Raw genomic sequence first — 17,402 nt, forward strand, 5'->3', positions numbered from 1 at the left:
TGTCATATTAAAGAGCGTTTGCCATTTCCACCAGTAACCACAGGTGCTGTCAAACCAACCAGGACTAAAACCTTAAAGATTACATCTTTAAAGTGGCTGCACACTGCTGTCAGGCATGGCTCGTGACCTTGATCAAAGCCAATTACCGTCCTCTGCGGCTCTGGGAAACTGATGGCAACCTTGAAACTGATCTGAAATTAAATGCCATTATTCACGGTCAGCCAAAACTTGAATACTTGAAGACAGAAATGCAGCAAATCTTAATATGGATAAGCACACAACCTATTCATTACAGGCTGCTGTGGTCACAGTTTATTGATGTGAAATCTGAGTAAAGACAGTAACATACAGTTAATGTTCATGCACATCCAAAGCTTTTTTTTTTTTTTTTTTCCTTAATATGATCCGTTGTAAGTGAACTGCCCACAGTTGTAGTCTGGTGTGTATCATCTCTGCTTAACATAATCTGATTATTCTTTTATACAGGGGAGCAGGGGGCCTGCATTACAGTGGCTTACCCCACCAAGCAAATGCTAATGAATCTGCATATTTGGGTTGATTTGGGTGACCTGAATTCAGTTGTCTGGAAGATTTGTCTCCTTGTTCTGGGACACCATTTGTTGCTTTGCCCGCAACATCCACTCTGACATTTTCAGTCTGTTATCGTGGGATTTTACTGACTTTTTGTTCTTCTTTATTTAGTCAAAGATAAGCTGAAGTAGGAAGTAGAGATAATTTTGCATTGATTCTATGTTAAAAAGTGCTGGTAGAGGTTACAAGCTTAACTACAGTCAAGGCAAAGTAAATATGTAAGTCCATGTTTTCCTCTCAGAGTTAGATTGTCGGGGACTGTGGGAATAAAGCTGGTGTACTTGTGCAGGGAGAATGTATTCAGCCTTGTTGTAAAGGTTTTCACTTTGTTCAGGGAAGCAGTCTAAAGGAACAGACTGGAAAGTTGTGTGAATGGAGGCCCAACCATCTGGCACAATGGCAATAAGACGATTTCTACTTTCCCTCCCTTTTGACTTATGAAATCTTGTTTTCATGCACTGGAAACAAAAGCAAAAGAATTTTTCCAGCTGACTGTTCTGTTTCTGCTGATGCAGATTATTCCTTAAAGTCTTTGTTCTCAGTTTGATTCATTAGTGATGCGCGACTCCAAAGCCCTGAAAACCTATTTCCCCAATCGGCCTCTTTCTGTGGAAGATGTGGTCCTACATGAGGAGTTTTGGTTGTTTTCAGCTGAGAGTTTTCTGTTTTTGTGCTGTTTGTGTGTTCTCCTCAGTGGTTTAAAGTGAGCGGGTTTGAGCTACTTCTAAGCACCAGTTAGGATTTAGCTTTGTTTGAATCAAAAGCTGATGATCTTCTGTCAGTCAGATGTAATCAAACCACACCGACACCATCCTGATGAAGCAGATTAGCTGAACTTTTAGTGTTAAACTCTTAATAAAGAATAACTAAGGATGTTTTAAACCATGCTGGTTGGAAGAGTTGGAAGATAAAGATCCTTTATTGATCCCCCAGTGGGGAAATGTGGGTCACCCAGCAGACAGAAATAAGTACAGATGAATAGAGAATTTAAAAATGAATAAAATAAGAGGAGAATAAAATCTGTAGTGATGGCAGGGTCAGACGGTCGGTGACATTTCATCAAGCACTACCAACAGATTAAAGTCTTCATTTATCCAGTGGAATATCTCCACATTTATCACATGAACTGGCACAACATTTGGTTCAACACGTGACCCCGTGGGGTGAACATTTGTGGTTTTGGGCGAAATGTCTGCACGGGTAATTGGTTCACACCTTCATGTTTCCCTCAGGATGGGTTTGTAATCACTTTGATGTTATGTCGGGCCCCGTCAGCTCAAGCTTGTTGAAGCTGCAAAGAAAGAAGTCGATCACCAGAAAGTTTGAATGATTTTGATAATTGAATAATTGTTTTTAATCATATTTCAGTACAAAAATGACATTTACAGGAGGGTTTAAAGGCAGAGAGGTGTAAAGGACACGTGGTTTGACCCCACCTGCAATGGAGAAAAAGACACTGAACATTTTTAGGAGAAAAGTATTAAAACACAGTATTCCACTGTGAAATTGATAATCTTGTTATGTAATAAAAGTTATGTGCAGGTTTTTTCTGTGTCTTGGACTTTTATTCTCTTCTGCCGTGGTTGAAAGAGGTATCAAGGATTTTTTTAATGCTTGCGTTGTATCAAAGGTTGCAATTTTGGGATTATAACAACATTAATCCGCAGACAAGGCTGCCAACAGCTTTGCATGTAAGCTCACATATCTCAGACAGGCCACAGCGAACAGCCAGGCGTCTGTAACAGACAAAGAAGTGGAAGAGGAAATAGATGCAGCAGTCGCAGACCTCAGGTTCCTCTGATGGTATTCACACAAGACAAACTTCTCACCATTCATTCGTCCTTGGTTATAAAAAGTTAGTGCACGATCCTGACAGACATCATATGATATCAGCAGCTTAGTGGCCAGAGGATATTTAAGTCACTGTGTAATTGTTTTGTCCTCCCTGGAATGCTTACCTACCTCGTGTGTGTGTGTGTGTGTGTGTGTGTGTGGGGATGACTGGATAAATGGGTGATATTCCTGTGTGTTTTATTGTACAACATGTGTTTTCATTGATTCATCATCATATATGTCTAACCATGGTCTAGACGACTAACCACACATACACACACTCAACATGCACACAAACCAACTCCGTCCTCCTTCCTGTCAGCACACACACGCCACATAAACTGTCTTGTCTGATCTTTCTGTCTTCTCCCCCCCTCCCTAGCTTGAGGATTTTATAATTCTCTCCGGAGGAAGAGCGTCGCATCTTGTAAGGAGCCACAGGTCAGAAACTCTACTCCTCTCCCTCCCCCTCTTTTTTTTTTTTTGTATCTGTGCAGACCGACATGGAGCTGCTCATGGGCCCGCATGCTTCAACACGAATGCTGCATGCTTCTCCAACCCCTCCTCCTCCTCCTCCCGTAACCGCCTCAGGGCTTTGCTCCTTTTCCCCCCGCATGTCCACACCTGGGCGCTCCGGCTCTGATTTGATCCCGCTTGGCTTTGGTGCTTGTGGTGAAAGTCTTTTCCAATGATACTTTTCCTTTTGTACCCGATCATTTTGTCATTTGCCTTCACCTTGTGATTTGGTTTTCCTTTCCTCCTTTAAGTTGTGACTCTTGTTTTACATCTGCTTGGAAGCAAGCTGCCAGTCTTTGTTCACATAATGATGCTTGTAGTGACATATGTGGTGCACACACAGGCGCACACACACACACACACACACACACACACACACACACACACACACACAGCTGCTTGGTTCCAGTGGTCTATTGGCAAATGCTGTGTGAATGAGGCTTTTCAAAAACCAAAAACACAGGAGCAGAAGTGTAAGTAATGGGTTAAGCTGTGTGTCCACAGTGCTAGCATTTCAGGCTAATTAGCATACGACCCACAGTGGTAGCCTAGCAAGTGCTTCCAACACCAGTGAGTTAATATTTAGCTTCCCAAGTTATTATCTGGGGTCAAAGATAATGTTTCAAAATGAGCTGTCATGAGGGAAACATTCATAACATGACAGTCAAGATGCCAAAATATCAAAGCTAACCTAACGTTAGCAGCTCTTTATGCAGTTTGGCGAAGTTTTCACTTGTGAAACTAAATAACTTGCTACCCAAAATAGCATCATGTTCCTGAAAACGAACCCAAATTGGACCCTCAGAGGCTTTTCTCTTGTAAAAGTGGATCTTAAAGCATAAACCTAGCCTCTGTGTTGCCGTCCAAGTGTGTTTTTCAAACAGTAAGCATCCAAACAGTGTTACATTAGAACAGAATAAAGTTTTAATTGTGTTGTATTTAGAATATTTTTCTGTAATATTACACCTAAATAGCTCTGCACTGCAGTGTGCATAAACACCCTTTTACATGGTTCTCATTTTAAAACAAACCTGTTTTCAACCAACTCACAGGAGTTAATGGTCATTAAGCGACATTCATCAATTCAGCCAACAAAATCAACCCCAATCAGCCCGAAACAAGAGTGCGCTTTTGTTTACATCCGTGTGAAATTGACCATTGCTTCAAACAGTTGGAATGAATTTCGAGTGCGTCTGCCTCTGTTGTTGCAGCCTGCAGAGTGTTTGACAAGCATAGAGAGGCGGAGCTTAGCGAAGGGTCAGCTGATGCCAACATCTGTTTCCCAGGGACCAAAGCTTTAATAAGTGCTGCCCATGCATTTTTTTCTTCAGTTAGTTTTATGGTGGATTTCATTTTCAAGTTATTTTGCTTATTCAGCTGCTTGAATTTGATCTAATTTTCTCAAATGCCTTCAATTATTGTCATTACCGCGATGGCAGAAGGTTGCCCTAAATCGACCCAACCAAATGTACGCGCTAAGTGTTTGAAGGTTCAGGTTTGGCTTTGTGTTGTTTATCCCTCTCTGCGCTGTGAGGGAAACGGTGAAATTAGTGTTTTATCTCCGGTATGCCAAGTTCAGGAGGACACACTGTTAGTGTTGTGGCAGCCTGTGGGTGATGGGGCGAGTTTTCACACAGCGCTCCAAAGGAGGTTTTTGTCTCGGCCGTCCAAAATTACCACCATGAAATCGGTGCCTGCTGAAGACTGTGCTGAGAGAAAAGCAGGAGAGAAAGGAGTCCTTCTTAAAGGTAGAAAGGAGAGGAGGAAATATAGCAGGGTTTTCAGTGATGTTTACAGCCCCTTCAAATGTCCCCTGACTGGTGGGAAAGTCCAGTAACTGTACTTTGAAAGACCTATTCTTCCACCAGTGCGCCAAAAAATCAGTAAAATGTTTGCAATGTAACTAAGGGTGGATATTTTTGTTCCCTGTCAGTTGATTCAGAGCGCAGATTGAGAGATTTAGGCCACTCCGGCAGCTGAAGTCACCTGCCCTTGGATATTGCCGTTTAAAAAGCTGCTACCAATGCGACTACCATTCATCAACTCGGGACCGCAAGGCCTTTCAGCTGGGGACCACAAGGCCTTCAGCTGGGCTTTCGCAGCTTCCCAAAATAGTCCCACATTATACGCCCCAAGGCCTGGCTGACATCACAGTAGCCTCAAGGAAACTGCACCGAGTGAAAGGTTTATGACTTAACTGTGAGTGCTGGCTTGCAGGTGACCTCAGGAAGTGGCAAAAGTTTTTTGCAGCTTTGCTAAGGCTGCATTTGAAGAGCAGCGTCACCTATAAGCTCTCATCACAGCAGCTCAGCTTAGTTTGAGTCCTCCAGGAAATGGAGCATTATACATGCCGTAATATGTGTGCATTATTAGTAATATCATATATATTGGTGTAGGGAGAAGGCTGTCTGTCCAGGAGCAGTGTCTTGATTGGCTTCAGGAAGCAGCTCACACTGCTGTCTGAAAGCTGTCTACTCATCTGCATGACGCCATAAAAAGACCGTTTTCAAACGTGTAAATGTATAAGTAGGGTTATTTTTTCTTGATGATCCTCAAAAGTTCCTTTATTGTTATTTTTGCCACTGCAGATGTCACCAGTAAAACTCCTCCACTTATTTTGTCCTTTTTAATTAAAAGAGAGAGCGCATGGTGATTATGTTTTCATGTTGGACTACAGAGGCACACTCGGTCCTTGGATGGGGAACACCACACAGCAGTCCTTGTTCCTCTAGTTAGCTTACTTCACTTGCCTGTATGTTTATAGGGAAGTTTTTCAGATCTTTCAGAACCATGTGACTCAGGGAAAGGGCGTGTTGTTTTTAAAAAGCTTGCCATCGGCAGACTAAATATACCCTTTACTGGACCTGACCCCTCATTTGCCTTTGCTGTGGCCACTTTAGGTTGACATGCTAGCTCAGCAGGGGCCCTACAACTAGTAATTATATAGGAGGGTTTCCATTTAACATCCCCTCTATAGTGTTGCCTTCACACAAGCTCTTTTCCTCAATTTAGACATCTGGGTTGTCATTGATGGTTTACCTACAGTTTAATTCCACCTACTTCATTTTCTGTACCGGTTTCCAGTTACACATCAGAAATTAGCATCATGTGCTCCTTGTCATCACGCAGCCGTAAAGGCAGATGTGAATTCATGTTGTGGAAGTTGCAGATCATGCTGTTAATCCTGGATCTGGCTTTTTAAAGTTGAACTTTTCCTCCCATCTGTCATCTGCTGAGCTCTCCATGGATAATGTGCGATGACTGCTACATCATCTGTTGCAGTTTTTAGATGATTTTCTCCATATGACCAAAAGGCAGCTGTGCAGTGGAGGTCCCACAGCTGTTCACTGGCTTTCAGATGACTTTATGTTAACATGACACGGTGGCTTTGCACTTCACAAGAGAAGGCTGATGCCTGTCTTCGATTCTACATGGTTTGGACATGGAAGAGAGCTAAAGGTTCAACTGCTATGTGTTGATTTATCCGGATAATTTGAGAAATTCGCCGACTGTTCTTGAAAGTGAGGGAAACTCCTTTGACTTTTCACATCAAAGTTAGCTTATCGGTCTTACCAGGACTGCGTATGTGGAAAAAGTTGTGTAAAGACTTTGGTGGCTCCAGAAAGAAATGCATGAAGTCTGATAAATTGCCTCAAGTGATGTGACTTGAGTCAACGTCGGTTGGGTCTGAAGGCCACAATTTGATAATAAAAACGGAGTTAAGGAGTGAGTTCGAAAGACCTCTGTAGCCCACTCCTCCTCTCTGCTTGAGGCTACATTAGCTGCTGCTAGCACAACACACCCAGATCTGACTGAAGTGTCCATGCTCAAGTTGCATTGTGGGTAATGTAGGCCCCAAGTTTGACAAGGAAGAAAACCTGTGGAGGGAAATAAAAGACAATGGGCCCATCTGAAATTCCAAACTATGCACTATATACTCAATATGTGTACATCATTCAACATGCTTTTATGTAAAGAAATAGTTGTATGTACACTTAAAGCACCAGAGCTGGAGCTGGCTCGGTCGTTGTCCGTCATTGTTGTTGCCGTCAATGACGCATTGCATTATGGGATATTTGTGCTGCCATAGTGTCCAGTTTTATGCATAGTGAAATATTCACTAAAAACAGTTTGAACCTCACGTACTGTTAAGTTTATACTGCTGTTTCGGACATGCTAAAAAAGCTCACTTACTGATCTAGCATACACAGTAGTATGTCAGTATGGAAATTTGGACGGGCCCAAAGTCTCTGTTTCTGCATCAATTTTTATTTTTTTATTTTTATTTATTTTTTAATCTGTCCATCTTGACTCTTGTATAATCAGAGTGCTCTTTTAAGATGTTGCTCATGAGACTGTAGCCTTGGTCATCAGTCAGCTGAAGTTGTCATACCAATAGTGTAGCTCATACTGAGAGACAGTAAAGCCCTGGTTGTCTACACTCGAAATGTCAAAAACAGTTCATCCGCCTGCGGTGAAACGCAACCCAAAACTCTGATGCAGCTGGCAGTATGTTAAGATGGGCTCTTGGTCCCTGTCTGGTCTTATAAGAGGGATTTGATGCCCACAGTTGGCATTATCGTCTACACATGTGAGCGTGCTCGAGTCTCTGCCACATCTATAGCCAGACTCCATTAATCTGCAAATGACATTGGAGCAGACATCTGTCCCCATCAGTGTGTCATCCTCTGTGGTCCCAGTATTTTGTTTCAAGCGAAGGCTCTTCGCCTCACTCACTTTCCCAAATAACCCACAACACCCCCAGAGAACTTAAGAGGAAGCCCCAGTGCTGTTGTAGAAAGAAGCACCAACTGTACTTGAAGTCCTACGTAGACCGAAGCTCTTTCCTGCTATTGCACAACAAATGATGGATTTTCTAAAGAAAGTTTGTTCATTTGATTGCTGACAAACCGTGCAATCTAATCACTGACCTAAATGTCAAGCTGCAAAACTGCATTACATTTAAATGTGTTGATCCCCAAAACACATTTGCATATTTGTATTTGCTGGAGACATTTCTCTTTAAACTACAAAGATACAGATTATTTTACCAGTAGATTTATCATTCGGTCTGTAAAATATCAGCGAATAAGAACAAAATGCCCCTTGAAGTTTTTAAACTGTTGTTTTATTTGGCAACAAACAACAGTGCAAAAGTGCTTTCGTCCAGCTCTTGATTAATTATGCAGCAGTAGTGACCGACAGTCATGTGATCATCACATTATTACTAGTTATGTAGTCAAATTATATAACATGTTTATTAGAAAACCTTCAACAAAGCACCCTGATTAGCATAAACTGTCAGAGCTGCGTTATCATCCTTCCCACAGCTGGGTGGGTACTGTGCAGATGGTCCGGTGGATTAAGTCAGCAGTCACACAGCTAAGAAAATGTGCCGTATGAACTCAGTTTTCAGTATATAAGGTACAATCAGCTAAAACTAATGCAGTCTAATCCCGTCCGTCCTCCCTTCGTGAAGGTTATAATGTTCAGCTTTTGCTGAAACAGTCAGAAAGGTGTTGATCCCACTGTACTGTGATTTTGGAGGATGTGGTTTGAGGTGCTGCTGAACTGTATTGTGTTACACAGAAAGATGTTTTTCATATTTACTCACTGGTTTAAATGGCTTGGACGAAATCATAGAAACATCTGTTAGTAAAACCCAATACAGGCACCACAGACTGCAGCCTCCCAAACAGTCATACAGTTGAATCAAAACCTCTAAACCAGTTTCAACAAAAACTTAACATTATAATCATCATGAAGGTGGGAGGGATGGATTAGACTGCATTAAGATAACCGAGTGCAGTTTTGCATTGCTTGTCTCAGTGAGGCCTGTAGGGAGGTGTCAGCCTGCCACGACTTGATAAATTGTGATACATGATGCAGATGAATGAATCACATGAACAACAATGTGCAACGTAAGAGAAGGACAGAGGAAACGAAACACAAATAGAGACAACATAGACTTTACATGGAGGTATGAAGCAGCAGCTTGACAGCAGCAGAAGTTATTTTCCATAAGAGGAAGGTGAACGACTTGTGAGCTTGCAGCACAGCATGGAAACGTCATTCTGAACTGCCAGAAGAGACATTCTTTCCATTAAATGAACAATTTAAAGCACATTTCCCATTACAGTGTGTGTGTGTGTGTGTGTGTGTGTGTGTGTGCGCGGTCGGGCTCGTTGGTATTACAGCAACAGACGAAGCAGGAAAGAAAAAATGAGGAGCAGCCTCTTGGCGTGCTGCGGCAAAAGGAAGAAGAGCATCTCTGTGCATTGATGCTGACGACGAGTGAGGGCATGGAAAAAAAAAGAGCCAGTGAGGGGTTGGAGTTGTTGGCAGGCACTGAATGTCCAACTCCCTCACATCACCCTCCATCACACTCTGTGTATCCTCGCATACTCTCTGCTCACAGGATGTGAAGCTTCTTTCCTCTCTGCATTGGAAATGAAGTGGCCACCATGTGGTCATCCCACCATTTCATCAGGGAATTAGACTCTCTTTGACTCAGATGAGGGCGGTTTAGTTAATACAGCTGCAGCCCACTTAAACTTTGTACCTTATAAATACTTTAACAGGTGACAATCGCCACAAACAAAATCAAATGGCTTTGAGGTCACGTTCAGGCCGACTTCGACGCAGCAGAACAACGCAGGGTCGTCAGAAAGAACCCTGAGCAGAGGCCCAGTCACCACATGTTACATGTGTGAAGCGTAAATGAAGCTTTATTACCAAGAATGCAGCACTGGTGTCAGACTGGGACTCAGATATCCATTTTAGAGTCCCTACAAGATGAGAGAGGTAGAGGCAAAGGGCTTAATCAGTCACAATCAGGTGGGAAAGTAGGTGCAGCAAGCAGAGACCGTCCACTAACCACTTTCTGAGTGCTACAGAACACACTTGTACTGATTATTGTAACATTTTCAGTATCTTTTCCACCAGGGCCTCCCCCGTTTACAGTAATGAACATGAAGTCGTGTGTTTATATAACAAGGATAACAGGAAACTGTCATCTTGTTCTCCCTCTCAACACCTGCTTTGACTGTGAAGTTTTTGCTGTGGTGCACATAAACCGGTTTTGTCCTCACCACAGTCGCTGCTTACTGGCAGGAGTCCGGATCTTGCATTGTAGCCTTGCAGCCTCTAAATTCGATGCACCAGAGGGAAGTGGTTTTTCTTCAGGCTTTCCCCGTTTATTAAAATTCCGTGGTTCCATCTCGTGCACCTGTTGGCCTTTAAACAAAGATTGTTTGCTGTGAAGGTGCCTCTCTGTGTGCTCTGCCTTGAGTAAGAGGAGCAAACAAACTTTCTTCTTTTGCATTAAAACTTGCCAATTAGAGTTTAGCAGCAGTTATGTGGTCATGCTTAATTAGCTAACAGCGTGTGCCAAAGGGAAAAACAGTAATCAAAAAAAAATATGTATATAGCTGCAGACTAAATCTAGTTAAATGGTGATTTATTATGATGACCGGCTTCCGTCAAAATGAAATGGTTGGCACACCCCTAATGATCGGTTTGTGTTGCATAAGGACATAAAGCAGATTTAATTTTTCTCTTTCATACTCACTAACACCCTCAAAGTGCTTGTGCACAGATAGGCAGAGCTCCAGTTTCCCCCCTCGCTGTCCCCTGTCCTCAGTGGGCAGCCTGCCAATGTCTATGCCCAGTTAACAGCACAGTGCTGGGAACCCCAAGGCCCCAAGCAGGTGTCAACCTCCCTGCCCAGCCAAAGGAGCTGAGAGGGGAACACAAAGGGCTCAAAGAGACCTGCCAGCATGGTAACCGTCTTAAATATCCCAGGCCAGTGTGGCCACTCCTCTAAATCTCTCAGCAGCATAGGGTAGCTGCCAGCGTGCTCTTTCTGCTACTGTAACACTGACTCAAAGGGCTTTGAAGCTTTTTTTAAAGCTTTGCCCTAAATGGGGTTCAGAGTGGTAAGATTGATAGAGGGCGTCAGGAGTGCACAGATGGAGGGATGAGCCTAGTTTGAGGCTTTTATTTATGCAGTGTGTCGATAGAGGATTTTTCCAAAGGCCAAAAAACCGAGAGAAATTTCTTCCATCTGGGATTTTCATCATGGATTCAGTGTTATCTCATCCATTCACATGGTGCCTGCGTCACTCCCTTTCTTTCTCTCTCTCTCTCTGTTAACAGTAACAGTTTCTGCTGTCGTCATCGGACAGTTTGTGGAGCGTCTTTTACGGGATGCGCCCAGATCCAGATCTCACGGGCTTGTGTGATCTTTGAAAGCACTGGCTGGGCTCAGGTTTAAGCTGTCCTGGCATTTAAATTGGCAAGACTGTAAAAGAAGTGGATGAGAGGGAGAAGTGATGCCTTTCTCTCTGTCCTCTCTCCTCTCTCTCTCTCTGTTCATTGTTGGATACTCGGCAGTGATGATGTGGATGTGTTGGGGGTGGAGTGGAGTGGAGGCTACCCTCATCTTCAGTAAACAATAGGTCCTTGTGTATTTGACCCCCTCTTTAGCAGAGTGGAGTCCATGGCTAGGGCTGAAGCCGGGATGGAATTCCATCTTCGCCAGATTTAGTCTGTGGAAACCCTCACAAACCCCACCCCTCCCAGTAATCCCAGTATTAGGAGGGTCATACCTCTGGGGCCATTTGTTCTTACTTACAAACACATCAATAATCAATTATCATCCTCTCCCGTTTGCTCCAGCTGTGGTGGCCCTCATCGATTGTTTATACGTGCCTCACCGCATGATATATCTCCCCCTCGGCTGGGTAACTGATTACTAACCTATATTTGAGCCACAATGGTGCTACTAGGTCATTAAAAAGTGGTTGACAATGATTTATTTGTCCCATGACCTGATCAGTTGTTCTGTAATTTTGCTTTCAAAATCTTGAATGAGGACAAATGACCTACTAAAGTAGTGAAAACACATATATGTCATTTATTTTCACTAAATCTTCCTTTTCAGTAGCTTGAATGCTAGTTAATGGGTAATTCTGGTATTTTTAAACCTGGGCCCTGTTTTACATGTTTTTGTGGTCTAAATGCTAAAAGGTTTTTGACATAATTATGGAAAGGACCCCTTTTAGACCTTTTTGTTTAAGCAGAAACAGCCGTTACTTCAGGCTCTCCAAAGCCACCAGACTCCTTTGACAAAAACACAAATTTTACCTCTGATTGCTGTTCTATCACAGCCTCAATCTGTCAGTTTGTTTGTGTTATTGTGTGAATTTCCAAACTCACCCTTTTAAAACTACGAAGTCACAAAGTCTGAGCTGACCCTGGACCAGTTCCGAAACTCTTTCTACCTAAACCGACACGGTGAAACTAATTGTTGGTTCCTGTGAGAGAAAGGTTTTGTTATCTCAATCCTCGTTTTACAAGACATCCGATAACCTTTTATCCCCGCTTTGCGTGACTGGCTCGCCCATTTTGTGGCGGTGTGCTGCGGGTACTTCAGCTTCTTTCGAGCATGTTGTGAAGAACCAGAATAACCTGCTTTGTGCCAGATCACTTTACTGGCATGCAGTCACCTGACCTGCCTGACCCACCTGCCTTCTGACTACTACAACACCACCTTCAGTGAATCCGGAGTCATCTCCAATATTGTAAAAGCTAGATTAATGTGAGAGAAAAGCCAGGCTACAAAGCTGGAGATGCGTCCCGCACTGCTCCTTTCACATGATTGGATCAAGAGAAAGGAAGCACTTTAGCCTCACAATTGAATTTTGTCAGCTAATCACTTCCTGAGTGAACATTTCACTGTTAATAATATTTACAGAGCAAAATAAGGTGATCAGTCCATGTCAGCATGAATTTGTTTGACAGTCATTAAAAATTGACCTCAAGATTATTTTGCATGTGCTCCGCATTGCAGTGAATTTGGCAAACATCGCATGTATTACAAGCAGGATTGAGAACAGATTTAGAGATTTATTTTAATATTTAACTTAAGCTTTAAAGCATGAGCTCCTGCCCCCCCACCCCCACCCCACCCCCCAGCTTTTCTGCTGACCTAAAACAGGCGACTTGAAATGCATTTTGTTCAACCAGCAGATTTTATCTTTTTAGACGAAAACGGCTGAACAATCTGAAACAAAATGAACGAAAGCTCAAAAATCTTATTATTATGATGGAATCTTCTATATTTGAGACACATTGCGTCCGAGCTAAAATAAGGCAGCGTTTCAACGTAAAGCCATGTCCTCAAATCGGTGACCAGGATTACCCTTCACCATTTACTGTACCACTTCTCAGCGTTTTAATAATTTATTGACTTCACCTGGAACAACAAGAAGAAAACGTGCATTAAATCTGACGACCAAAGTTTTCCTCCTGAGGTGGGTGTGGAGACGTTAAACACTTACATCAATGACACAGAGCAGCCTAATGGAGCCCTTATCAGGCACACGCTGAAGTGAGTGTACCGGGTAAAAGGCAAATTGGCAAATGGAAAACAACACCGGCATCTGATTAGAGCTGATAGGTAGCAGGAGCGCTGCCATCATCACTGTCGTCATCGTCGTCTGAGGCACACTCATGCGCCTATTCCTGTACCCCAGCAATAAAGTGCAGAATAATAAGTTTTCAATAAAAGGGGGATTTTCTTAAGCCTGAGGTGTTGAATTGTTGCACCAACAAGTGGCACAGTGGTCATGAGACACACCGCATTAACGTCACTGTTCATAGACTTCAAACACGCACACTCATTTGCATAAGCGTCAAGTGTTTATGTGTGTAGTTTTTGTGCATATTTCAAAGGAGAGCGGGTGTTTTTGTTTTTTTTTTTTCTGCCACTGGTAATCATGTTAGCTCAGGTCCCCATCATGTGCTCCACCCCTCCCTGTCTTTCCTCCTCACCCACCCCTCTGGGAGTCCTCAAGCAGATGGAGCTGCACATCCATCTGTTTTCCTGCTTTATTTAACAGCACATTTCTGAAATGCTTCCAGGTTAAAAAAAGCAACGAGGTTGTCCAAAAGCATCGATACTTTGATCGATACCACGTGTTCAGAATGATGTTATCTGTTACTTATACATTCAATTGGTTCTAAAGTACTTGACCTTTAAAACAAACAGATCAGATGTTCAATCCAAGGCTGCACAGATGCAAACAACAGGGAGGAAAATCAACAGGTCGTCAGCTCGTCGCTGTTAGCGTGTTGGTATGTGGTCAGACTTTGTCTTTACCAGCACTGTGTGCGCGTTGTGGATGCTGTGGTGTCGAGTACACTTTTTTCATGCTAGCACTGGGGTGGTCTGCTATCATGACAACAATAGTCAATTACAAGAAATTATGAATTTTGCAAATGGCAGAGTTACGTGTGAACACTAGCGAGAGTTTACTTCCTTTGTTTTAAACAAAATGACTGATTCGTGAACACGAAGGGGAATGAGCATTGAGCATTGGTTCCTGATTTATAAGTGACTGTCGCAGAGCCCAGCTGACCGCTGTCTACACCATTTGCTTCAAAATAAAGCAGTTAAATCATTGTTAATAATTTATATTTGTCTGTATTGGATTTATTAAGAAGAAGCAGTTCCATAGTTTTCAATGCAGTGTGCTTAATTGGATCGGTAATGACTATCAGCCCTTGCTTCTGATTGGTTAAAATGTATAACATGCTTGCTTGTGCTTCACTGTTCCTGCAGTGCTTACTGTGCTTATCGTACTTGTGTGTGCTTATTTTGTTTTTCAAAAGAGGAACACACACTACAGAGTGTTTGTTGAAGCATGTGTGAACTATATGCATGCACTCAAAAGCTTAAGTGGGCATCTTCAGGAAATAGACGGAGCCACAGTATCAGTATTTACTATTGATTAATGTGCAGATTGCTCTCAGTAGTGAGACATGCCCATCACAGATGTCTAAATCACTTCATCCATCAGCTCAAAACCCAAAGATATTTCACTGACTGTGACAGATACCAAAGAAAAGCTGGACTCAGCAAATGTTGAAAAATAACGATTCTTGTGTTCTTTTACATGTATTCCCTGGAGACATATCTGTCTTTACTCTTTTTTTACTCATTTCTATCCAAAATACCTTCTTTCGCTGATTTTATTCAAATGCATGTGACGCACTGTACCAACCTCCAGAGCGATACAAAAGAGGATGAATCAGTCCTGCCAGCTTTCAGTATGAGGGAAGTGGCTTTGATGTCTGTCCCCTCTTAGCGTCGTGCTGCACGATAAGATCAGCCTGCGAGGAACTCATTCAGTTCTACATCCTCGTTCAATATTTTTCTGTTTCATCAGGTTTTAGTGTTTGCTCTACTTCTACCTTGCAGAGGAAACTTCACAGTTCCGAAGTTATCAGAGTCTAATATGGGATTTGGCGTGCTGGGAGTGTTTCTGGGGCTGCTCCTGGAGGTCTCCACCCATGGACCCCACGCTGTGCCTCGAACGTCCTGGAGACACCAAGGTAAGACCGAATATTAAGAAATCATGTAAATAAAGTGCTTGATAAGTAATCATTACTTTAAAAGGTATAAAGTAAGTCTTACTATTACGAATATTAATATATAAAACACATTACAATAAAGAAATACATCTTTGCTCTGGTGTGTTTGCTCAGTTATTTTTCAGTCAATTTGTAAATGTATGAACTAATCAAATGTTTAATATGTTAGAATCAACTTTATTGGTCAAGATTGTTGTCAATTCTACGAACAGTTTACAGGAAGATGAATCGAAATAGACAAACAGCTTAAAACAAAGAAGCTGAACGAAGATTGTGAAACATTTTTACTAAGATTAAAATATATATGAATATGTAGAAAAAGCAACAAAGAACAACAACGTCCTTCTATTTCTGTGTCCATTTTACAGTAAATCCCATCCTCGTGAAATCTAAACCATTTCATGTAAATGTCCTTTTGAAGCCATCTGCTGATTTAAACTGAAACTGAGGCTGAACGCACTCAATCTGAGAAGTCATGCTTGTTAGTCTTAGTTGGTATTTATGAGCTTACTCAGCCTCCAGTTCACACATTCAGTTGCTCCTTTGGCAAAGTATGGAGATCTGAGACTTCAAATATAAACTCTTTCAGCTCCAGGTTCACAGTAGATAGATGAGTGACACCTGTTTTCTTTAAATTTGTCTCAAGGGATCACCCGCTGTCTCACCACAGGCGCTCAAATTGGAGCATTTACTGTCAGGCGGAAGTTCTGTTTGCATGCTGCAGTACTACATAAATAGCTGCAGTAACCCAGCCGCTCTGTCAGAACCAGCACGGCTCACCCTTTAACAAAGTCAAGTTTCTCCACTCGCTGTGTGACACACTGTTTCAGTCAATCAGTGAGGGGATTTGCTTTCATCATTGTGGTGTTTATGTCCAGGCACCTGCAACCCGAAGCCACTTGCACCTGGCACAACCAAAGCCAGTCAGACACGAACTGTCCCCTCGGTTTGGCGTCAATCACAGCACAGAGCATAGCGAGAGATACGCTCAACATAATGTGTCTCACTCAGAGACGCACAAATGTGTCTCAGACATCTATTCAGCCTTTGCTGTAGTCAAAGTGGTCTTTTGGTGGCCTTATCGACAGGCTCCATCCGTCGCCTGTTGACAGTGAAATGTACCCGTTTACTCCTGCTGAAGGTGCAACTTAAACCTTCTTTAACTGATTTTTTGGCCACTTGGGGGCAGCAGAAACGAGCTGTAAGCAAAATACTGACATATTATCATGTCATGATGTTTACTACTGCTACTTTTGGATGCTTGAGGAATGTGGTTTTGTGCTCAGATTTAGATCTGATGGAGTTTTCGGAGCCTGACATCTTCAACTACTCCACGTTGCTGCTGAGCGAGAAAAAGGACGCGCTGTACGTGGGAGCCAGGGAGGCCATCTTTGAGCTCAGCAAGAAGAACGTGACAGTCAAAAACAACAAGGTAACAGCAGGCGAATGAGTGACAATGGGAGAGAAAAAATGCAATAAAAATACTTTCAGATTAATTACGATTTTCTGTTTGTAAAACCATTTTCAGGTTCAGTGGACAGTTGCAGAAAACCCCATGATGATGTGCACGCTTAAAGGAAAATCAAAAGAGGTTAGTTAATAATTCAGATGTTAATGTTTTATGTGACTTGACCGACATGTTGGCAAAATGACTCACAGTCAACAATAAAATGTCATTAATTATTGTTTGAATGTTGTTTCCAGAGGGATTGTCTAAACTACATTCGAGTACTTCAGGTGGTGGACGACGAGCGGCTGTATGTCTGCGGCACGCACGCCTTTCAGCCGCAGTGTGACTACTTGGTAGGTTAATGCTCAATCCCTCCTTAACTTGTAACACCGCTCTGTACAAATTAACATGTGCTCGGGCTCTTCACAGCGACGTTTAGCTGAAATTTGATCTTGAACTCTCCTTCAGAACCTCGCAGACTTCTCGCTGGACGGCCAACCCGAAGATGGCAGAGGAAAGTGCTCGTTTGACCCCTCGCAAAGCTTTACGACGGTCATGGTTGGTGAGTTGTGGC

General features: G+C 42.6%; 1 protein-coding gene across 8 annotated transcripts in view; it reads left to right on the forward strand.

Moving 5' to 3' along the window:
- Positions 1 to 17,402, forward strand: part of sema4d (sema domain, immunoglobulin domain (Ig), transmembrane domain (TM) and short cytoplasmic domain, (semaphorin) 4D) — a 41,355-nt gene that overhangs the window by 14,950 nt on the left and 9,003 nt on the right. For 5 of the 8 annotated variants that reach the window (XM_076757738.1, XM_076757743.1, XM_076757745.1 and 2 more), the window contains exons 3-7: positions 15,206 to 15,339; positions 16,665 to 16,810; positions 16,907 to 16,969; positions 17,083 to 17,181; positions 17,297 to 17,390. In XM_076757738.1, the coding sequence (XP_076613853.1) occupies positions 15,206 to 15,339; positions 16,665 to 16,810; positions 16,907 to 16,969; positions 17,083 to 17,181; positions 17,297 to 17,390 (536 nt within the window). Of the gene's footprint in view, positions 1 to 2,806; positions 2,866 to 15,205; positions 15,340 to 16,664; positions 16,811 to 16,906; positions 16,970 to 17,082; positions 17,182 to 17,296; positions 17,391 to 17,402 lie in introns of all 8 variants that reach the window. The other 3 variants (XM_076757740.1, XM_076757739.1, XM_076757741.1) reach the window with 1 other exon arrangement.

This window comes from Chaetodon auriga, chromosome 19, assembly GCF_051107435.1.
Source record: "Chaetodon auriga isolate fChaAug3 chromosome 19, fChaAug3.hap1, whole genome shotgun sequence".
NCBI lineage: Eukaryota > Metazoa > Chordata > Actinopteri > Chaetodontiformes > Chaetodontidae > Chaetodon > Chaetodon auriga.